Genomic DNA, 9,227 nt, shown 5'->3' on the forward strand with positions numbered 1-9,227 from the left:
TTTTTTTGGCGGAACCCGGGATTGAACTCAGGCCCTTGCACTTGCCAGGGAAGCTTTTATTCCACTGAGCCATCTCCCCAGCCCCAAAATGACAGGTTTTGTTTGTTCTTTGGCAGAACTGGGGATTGAACTCAGGCCTTTGTGCTTGCCAGGCAAGTGCTTATTCTAGTGAGCCATCTCCCCGGCCCCTCAGTTGTCATCTTTAGTGACCTCACTTTGTTTCCTGAGTAAAAGGTAACAGGAATCCTGAGCTGTTTGAAGATGACATTAGGAGAGCTTCCAGAAACAGCCTCATCTAGCCCTGTTTGGCACCAAGTAGGTGCCCATGAAAATCTACTCCCTTTCTGCCATCTGGGGATAGAAGTTCCAGGGACAGGGGCCTGGAAGACAGGGGCAGCACAGGGGTAGGTGACCAGGGAATAGGCGCTGGAAGCTCGGGCCTTTGGCCTTCCTGCCACATAGCAGGGCCTCTCCAATCCCTCCACCAGCGCTTCAGCCTTATTTAGCCTTGTCCTCCCCAGATGATCAATTGGTTGTACTAGGGATGGAACCCATGGCCTTCACTCACGCTGCCAGATATGTCTTGTTAAATCACTGAGTTGTCTAGGCTGCACTCAAATTTGGGATGCTCCTGCCGCAGTCTCCCCCACAGGCTGGGAGAACAGGCATGCACCACACCTTCCTAGATTTTTCCAGTAACCACCTTGCAGCTGGGTGTGGTGGTGTACACTTGTAATCCCAGCACAGGGAGGGTGAGGCAGGAATATCACCAGGTTGGGGGCAGCCTGAGCTACATAGTGAGTTCAAAGCCAACGTGAATTACATAATGACCTCATTTGGGGGGGGGGATAGCCAGCCACACCCCCAAAACAAAAGGCCCTGTCTCATCCAGAGCCCTGTCCAGCTCAGTGGGTGCTTTGTATCTGTCCAACATGGTGCTCACTGCGAAGGGGTCTGAGGCTCAGACAAGCAAGGGGACACGCTCAAGTCCACACAGCAGGGGCCGGGGGGAGGGGCCCGGCGGGCACAGCGCTCACGCGGCTTCCCCACAGTGTTCCCGGAGAAGCCCATCACCCTGACTGACGAGTGGAAGGCGCGGCAGCTGCAGCGCGTGCTGGACATGAAGGCCAACCCGGTGCAGGGGCTGGCGGCGCGCTGGGACTACGCGCGGAGGGAGTGGAGGAAGTGACGCCTCGCCGCCCGCCGCTGCGCCTGCGCGGCTCCCGCCCCGCCCGCCTTCCCCCGCCCTCGCCTCCTCCCTCCCCTCCCCCTTCCCCCTCCTTCTCCTCTCCCTCCCTCTCCATCCTCCCATCTCTCCCCTTTCCCTCCCTCTTCAGTAAAGCCGCCGGCGCCCTCTGCCTGTAGCCTGCTTTCCCATCCCTGGTGTCTACCTTTAGGATGGAAGGAGCCGAGGCAGGGCCAGGAAAGGCACAGAGAGCCAGGCTTGTAGTCCTAGCACGCTGGCAGGCTGAGACAGGAAACAGCAAGTTACCTAGCCTGGGAAACTTAGCAACTTAAGAGAGAGCTTGTCTCAAAGAACACAGGACCTGAGGATGCTGCTCAGTGCAAAGACCCTGGGTTCATTCCCCAGTAGAGGACTCCAGACAAAACACACAAGCACTCACCTCACAAACAAAAGGGAAGGCATTCCGGGTGGAGGGAGTGGCAACACAAGCAACTTCCTATACTCAGTCAATTGACAAATACTTACTGAGCACCTTCTGCATACGGGGCACTAATCCTAGGAATGCCCTGGTGTACCGGACAAAGCCCTCGGCCCTGTAGAGGAGATCGCCCTCCCTCTACGGAAGGAAACAGCACAGTGAAGGGCAGTGTTTACGTGGCCAGGAGTGCTAGGAAGAAACAAAGGCGAAGGGACGGTCAGAAGGGCCTGGGTGGCAGACAGGCTCCTTGGAAGAGGCGGCCCTTCCAAGTCCAGCTGAGCGAGAGGAAGGGGCGGGCGTGGACCGGACTCGGGTCCCATCACCAGCCTGGGAAAGGAAAGCCAGCGCAAAGTCCCTGAACGAGGTTTTTGGTCTTTTTGTGGTGCTGAGCACTGAAGCCTGGGCCTTTGCCTGAACGCCATCCTCAGTTCTCTTGCTTTGAAGCTAAGTTGCTAAATTTCCCAGGCTGAGCGCAAACTCCCCGCGCTCCTGGCTCAGGCTCGCGGAGCGTGCTGCACCGGCGCTCCAGGGGCGCCCTGGGGGAGTCGCCAGCGAAGGGCCCCTCCCACACGGTAGGCGCGACTGCAGCCCCCCGCCCGGCCTGGCCGGACCCCACTGCCCGCTGCCCTCAGGGCCTGGAGCCGGGTCTAAGGCAGCCGCACCCCCTGACCACCCAGGTTCTGGGCGCCCGGCGGGGACAGCAGCCCTAGGTGGCCTCCCACACACTGCCTACTAACCGCAAAATAGGAGCAAGACCTGCAAGCACCGCACACTCGCACCTTGCGTCTACAGGTCCTCTACCGCCCTCTCCTGGCAAAGATCAGTGTCGCACGCAGAGACGTAGCTCCCGGACATCTCATTGGTGGCTGCGCAGCATCCCTGAGGAAACCCCGGCAGGGCAATGGGGAGCCCGCCACGTGCAGCACCCACTCAAGGTGTCCTGCGTTGGAAGCATCGTCCCAGCCCTGGCAACCTCGCTGGGCCTCAGCCTTAGCTGGAGCCGACTCAGGGCACCGAGTTTGCCCGAGCCTGTCGCAGGTCTGAGAGTAGAGCTGCTGGAGGAGTCCTAGGACTACCTTGAGGACCAATCCCGGCGCCGCACCCCCAAGGACACCACAGATGCCACCGGGAGGGTTTGGCAGAGTAGTCACAAATTCATTCAACAAACAAGTATTTATATGCACCCACTATGTACCTGCTCCGGGGACAGAATGAATGAGATCTCATAGATTCCAGTCCCTAAAAATCTGGAAGGGGAAAGAAACATACATCAGTCACCCTAACGAATGACGGCGCAAGTGAGTTCAAGAAGAGGAGATGCGGGGGCCAGGGAGATGGCTCAGTAGAATAAGCGCTTGCCTGGCAAGTGCAAGGATCTGAGTTCAAGCCCCGGTTCTGGAAAAAAAAAAAAAATGGAGATGCGTTCTTGGATTGATCCAGGAACTGACTTAATCCAGAGGGTTTCACTGAGAAAGTGTCCATGACCTGAAATGTAGAGCTGGCAGGGTGTGAGTCAGGTAACACGGATAGAGGAAATCATGTGCAGAGCCCTGTGGCACTGAGGACCATGGCACAAAAGGGGAAATACAGACAGAGGACACAAAGAGATAGAAGGCCAAGGGAGGGGGCGGGGAGGTCACCCCATGCCCTGGCACCTGGGCTGTCTGCACTGAAGAGAGGAAAGCCAGCCTGGAGGGACCTTGGGAACAAGATGTGGGAAGCCTTAAACGTCAATTTAATATATCCAAGAAGGCAACTGTCCTGCTCTCAGGCTCCCTCATTATCTGGTGTGAGATGATCCCCCCCCCCCCCCCCCCCCCCCCCCCCCCCCCGCGGAACCGGGGATTGAACTCAGGCCCTTGTGCTTGCCCGGGAAGCACTTATTCCACTGATCCATCTCCCCAACCCGACCTTTGTATTTTTGAGATAGTTTGGCTAAGTTACCAAGGCTGCTCTTTTTTTTTTTTTTTTTTTGGTGGAACCGAGGATTGAACTCAGGCCCTTGCACTTGCCAGGGAAGCGCTTATTCTACTGAGCCATCTCCCCGGCAAGGCTGGTCTTGAACTCATGATCCTCTTGCCTGAGCTTCCCAAGCACTGGATTATAGACATGCCCTACCATGCCTAAGATCCATTCATCAATCATTGCCTTGAGTTGAGATATGCAGAGATTCAGGGAGTCAGCAGACAGGGGAAGCTCCACCTTCCAGCCCCCGCCTCCTGCCAGTTTGGTAGGAGACAACAAAAATTGATGGTTCAGGTGCTTCAGAAGTGTTTACAGGCAACCAGGCACCATACTGTTCATGGGCAAGCCCAGCTACTTGGGAGGCTGAGGCAGGAGGACTGCAAGTTCAAGGCCAGCCTGGGCAGTTTATTTTATTTTCAAAATAAGGGGGCTGGGGATGTATCTCAGTAGTAGAGCACTCCTGGGGTTCCGTTCCAGGCCTAGCACTGATGAGGGGTGTGTGGGGGAGGAGCCTGGTGCTTCCCAGGAGAAGGAAAGAGAGGAATGAAAGAAAGAACCAGGCTGGTGAGATGGCTCAGTGGTCTAAAGCACCTACTTAGAACAAGCTTAGCAAAGCACAGGGACCGCAGTTCAATCCCCCAGCACCACATGCCAGCCAGCCCCGCCCCCTGGTGGGCTGAGCTGGCCATACATACACACACACACACACACACACACACACATAAATAAAATAAATTTAAAAAAGAAAAAACCTTTCAGTGTTATGTTTGAACCTCATTGTTTTGACCTTGATGCTTTGGTAGTGTTGTGGGCAGCCAAGTTAAGTAGAAATATTATAGGCAATCAGACAGGGCTGGGCCCTTGAAGGAGATAACATGGAAGACAAGAGACCTTCCAACTGTGAGGGAGACGTGCTCCCTCTGTGGGCCAGACCTAAAGACCAAAGATCCAAACAAATGTTCACCTCCCTAAAGATAAGCATTGGGGATTGATCATCACCTTGAGGAAGCCAGGAAGTCACTAATCTGACTGCTACCAGCTGGCTAACAGATAAACTCCTATTCTATATTTCTGCCTGCTTGCTATGTGACTCACTTCCCCATTCGGTCCTGGGTTTAATCAATTTCACCTGAGCAATGGTGCTTGCTATCTCATTGGTTGACCATAGTTTTGTCCCACCTCATGTCCACCTAAGCAAGTTCCCATAGACCCACCTCACCGCATGGGTTTACTCTATAAAAATCCCTGGAAGAGAGCTTCCCTGGGCAACCCACTTGGGTCCTCCTTCTGTCCCTCTCTTGGACAGGAGCTTTCTTTCCCCAATAAATACTCTGCTCTTAACCTCCGTTGTTCCTAAAATTCATTCTTTGGTTTCAGAGGACATGAACTCGTCCAGGTACCTTTCAGGTCAGGAGTTTCATGTGTATCCGTAGCAGCATGAACATACCATGTTAAATGTGCAGCACAACTCTGTTGAAGGGGGGTTGGAGGTGCTGGGGATTGAACCAAGATCCTTGCACGTGTCTGTGAGCACTCTGCCACTGAGCTACATCATATCCTGGCACAATTTGTTTAAATTAACAAAATACTGAGGAACCATGTTGTGGGCAACAAAGAAAATTCAACTGACACAAGGCAAGTCCGGTGTTGGGCAGGCCTAGTCCCCTTAAGAGATGCAGGACTGAGGAGAGCCCAGGTGAAGCACTTGCCTAGCTCAAGGAGAGTCTGGGCTCCTTCTCAGCCCTGCAGAAAACAGACTCTGTGTAGCAAACAGCCCCCACCTGTGCTCAGTGACTTGTAACTTGGAGCATTGACTTCTATCTAAATGGGTCTGGGGGTGCTGGTGAGATGGCTCAGTGGTCTAAAGCACCTACTTAGAACAAGCTTAGCAAAGCACAGGGACCGCAGTTCAATCCCCCAGCACCACATGCCAGCCAGCCCCGCCCCCTGGTGGGCTGAGCTGGCCACACACACATACATAAATAAAATTTAAAAATAACAATAATAAATAAATGGGTCTGGGGTGGATGGGTCTGGGTTTCCACTCCAGGCTGTCTCTGTTGGATTAGTTAGCATAATGAACATTCCCTGGTCTCTTTTTGAATCCAAGTTTCCTATTCTGATACTGAGTCCTCCTCAATGGCTTACTTTTGTTTTGTTTTGTGGTACCAGGGATTGAACTCAGGACCCTGCACTTGCCAGGCAAGTGCTTATTCTGCTGAGCTATCTCCCTGGCTCAATGGCTTACTTTTTTTTTTTTTTTTTTTACATTTATTTATTTATATGTGTGTGTGTGTGTGTGTGTGTGTGTGTGGCCAGCTCAGCCCACCAGGGGGCGGGGCTGGCTGGCATGTGGTGCTGGGGGATTGAACCGCGGTCCCTGTGCTTTGCTAAGCTTGTTCTAAGTAGGTGCTTTAGACCACTGAGCCATCTCACCAGCCCTATCAATGGCTTACTTTGAACTTGCTCTTTTTTTTTGATTTTGACACGGGGTCTCCTTCTGCAGTCCATGCTGGTCTTGAACTCACTATGGAGCCCAGGCTGGCCTGGAACTCACAGCAACAGTGATTTTCCTGCCTCAGCCCCTGAGTGCTGAGTGTAGCCAGGCACTGCCACATCTGGCTTCCATTTAAATGTAGTCATCTCTTTTTAAAATGTTTATTGTGTTTCTTTTGTGTGCACGCTGGGGATTGAACACAAGGCATTCCCACTGAGCTACACCCTCAACCCTTTCTTAAAAAAGTTGGAGGTAGGATCTCACTAAATCACTAAGTCTTCCAAGGTAGGCTTGAACTAGTGAATCCGCCTGTCTCAGCCTCCCAGAGAAGGTTTTAGTTCCAAGTAAGTCACATGATTAGGTTAGGACTCCACATATGAACTAGAGTGGAGGACAGAATTCAGCCGAAAGTTGGGCTTGGGTTGTTGTCATCCTGAAGCCCTCAGCCAGCCTCTGCCTTCTTGCACCTCTCGGCCTTATGATGCTTGTGTGAGTCTGGCACCATAGGAGAAAAAAGAAAAACGTCATCTCCATCTTCCTGGGTGTGGAAGCCCAGTGCCTCACCCTGTGCTCACCTCTATGTTAATCTACTCCCCTCCCATCTCTCACTTCCTTTTCACTTGTGGAAGAAACAGGAAGAAACAGACAAAGTGGGGTCATTTGTCCTGAGGCGATTCCCCAGTGTGCAGCTTGGGGCTTTCTTCCTAGCTATTGATCATTGTGTCTCTTGGTTCCTCATACTTTCTATAAATGCTGCTTGTATTTAGTAGCATGGCCAGATGCAGTTTTATTTTTGGTGAGCGCGTGCAGCCTGCCATCTCCTCTTCCAGGAGGTGCGGGGTGCCTGGCGTTCTGTGTGTACCACCAGCAGCTTTCATTGGTTACTGTGTGGCTTCATTAACTTATTAGGAGGACAGATGGCTTTCAAACACATGAGAAGATGCCAATCTCAATTAGAATTTTAAAAACAAAATTTTAAAGTATGGGTGCTATTTTTTTCATCTGCCAGATTGACAGAGATCAAAGAGTGTTAACAGTGCTGTTGGCGAGTGTGCAGGAGCCAGGCAGTTTCGCAGGATGCCAGACTCAATGCATCCATCAAGATGACAAATCCATGTACTTTTGGCCCAGAGATCGCACTTCTAGGAATTCATCCTGCAGATACACAGGCAGGTGTGCACAACGGTGGCTACAGAAGGCTGTTTGTTGTTGTGTGGTGTGGATAAGCAAAAGTCGTGAACACCAAACTGTTTCTCTCTCAAGCAGGGCTTCCCAGCTGGTGCATTACAAACTTGGCACACTAGTGGCAGACATGTTGGTGGCCCAGCCATGTGGCCCTGGCATGCCCTCAGAGGTCGCATGCAGACTTGGAGGAGAGTTCTCTTTCAAGGGCCCAGGCCTGCGGCTTCCTGACCTCAGCTTTGTGCTTTACTCAAGCACGGAGAAGGAGCTGAGCCCAGTGCTGAGCAGAAATCCTCAGAGTGGCCCCCAGTCCATGAGCCACGGCACCTTGCTTCTTGCCCTACAGGGATGCAGCTCTGACGAGGTCTCTGGGTCTTTCCAGATTCTCTGTGGCAAGCCCCTTGCCTGAAGTGGCAGCTGACTCAACGTCACATTATACATTGTGTATTAGCTTCTTGTTACTGTAATGAACTCCCAGAGATAATTACCACATAAAAAGGAAAGATTTGTTTTGGTTTACAGTTTTGGAGCTTCTGGTCCACAATGGATCGATCATGTTGCTCTGGGGCTGGGGTAGGTGATACAACATGTCAGGGGTACAGAGGGGAACAGCACCACTCAGCAGCCAGGGATCAAAAAAGAGAAAACAAGGAGCTGGAATCTCACCATGCCCTTCCCTTCAAGGGCTTCCTCCTGAAGACCTGAGGGCTTCTACCAAGCTCTGCCTCCAAAAGCTTCCAGCACCTTCTGACAGAGCCAGGCTGGGGATCGGCCTCTAATGCATAGAGCTCTGGGGGTCAACACACGGCTTCACCACCACCTCCACTGGCCCCCAGGGTGCTAGGCGAGCGAGCACTCAGCCTCACTCGAAGCTCAGAATCTTCCTTTGATTTTGAGGGAAATCTTGTGAAGACAGAGCTCAGCTGGGCACCCTGTGGGCAGGGGCAGGAGCTCAGAAGTCAAGACCAGCCCGGGCAGCACAGCAAGACCCCATCTCAGGAAACAAAAAGCTCAATGGCAGCTCAACAGCTCAGCAGCTGCAGTGCTGATGCGATGAAGTACTCAAGCGCTAGATCTGTGTGAGCACCTCATAACACAGGTGTAGCTGGCACCTCCACTATTCAGGTAAAGAAACCCAGGCACAGATATGTCCCTTGCCCAAGGGCACGCAGCTGTCCCAGGCCAACTGGCCCCAGCGCCCCACCCAAACCACTCCCCTGTCCTTGCACCTGGCCTCAGTGCTCCTTCGGGCAGCCTCGGTTCCTCCCCACCCCCTAGCTGTGAGGCAGTCCCCCTCCAGTGTGTCTTCTGGGAGTCCTGGAAGCTGGCACACAGCCTAGGTAGCGCTGCCAGGTCCCTTTGGGGACAGCCCAGCAGTAGATGGGGGCTGCTTCACTACATGGAGCTCTAGCATTATTTTACATTATCATTGTTTATTATTGCCATTACTTTTACAATGCAGTTTTCCCCCTTGTTGGTCTGGTTTTGTTTGGGTGGAGAAGTTGTGTTTTGTAGGAGTGGATCTGAGCCTGACACAAGGACTTCCTGATGTGGGACTGGTCTTTTCCTGCTTGAGCAAATTGACAAGCCATCACCCTGACTAGGCCACTTTATTCAGCTTTGTTGTCAGACAAACTTTTTTCTTTATGTCCATATCTTGCAATGACTCCTTTGAAATTGAAGATTGTCTCACTATAACTTTATCTTGTGGCTAAATTCCTTAATAATTCACAAACCCCTTTATAGTAGAATTATTCAAACTAATTATTTAAGTGGACCTACTGACATGAGATGGCTTAAATAATTTGTTTTATTTTATTTTATTTTATTTATTTATTTATTTTTTTAAAGTGTAACATTCAATTTTATTATTTCTTTCTCAAGAGTTTTCTTCAGGGGCTAGAGAGATGGCTCAGTGG

The 9,227-nt window shown here is 52.0% G+C and overlaps 1 protein-coding gene across 1 annotated transcript in view; it reads left to right on the plus strand.

The window, feature by feature from the left end:
• LOC101574098 overlaps positions 1-1,254 on the plus strand; it is a 9,602-nt gene extending 8,348 nt beyond the window's left edge. The window contains exon 5 of the mRNA XM_004630785.2: positions 1,053-1,254. Coding sequence (XP_004630842.2) covers positions 1,053-1,189 — 137 coding nt within the window. The 3' untranslated portion in view covers positions 1,190-1,254. The remainder of the gene's footprint in view (positions 1-1,052) is intronic.
• Positions 1,255-9,227: the final 7,973 nt, after the last annotated feature.

This window comes from Octodon degus, unplaced genomic scaffold (genome assembly GCF_000260255.1).
Source record: "Octodon degus isolate 3935 unplaced genomic scaffold, OctDeg1.0 scaffold00037, whole genome shotgun sequence".
Classification (NCBI taxonomy): domain Eukaryota; kingdom Metazoa; phylum Chordata; class Mammalia; order Rodentia; family Octodontidae; genus Octodon; species Octodon degus.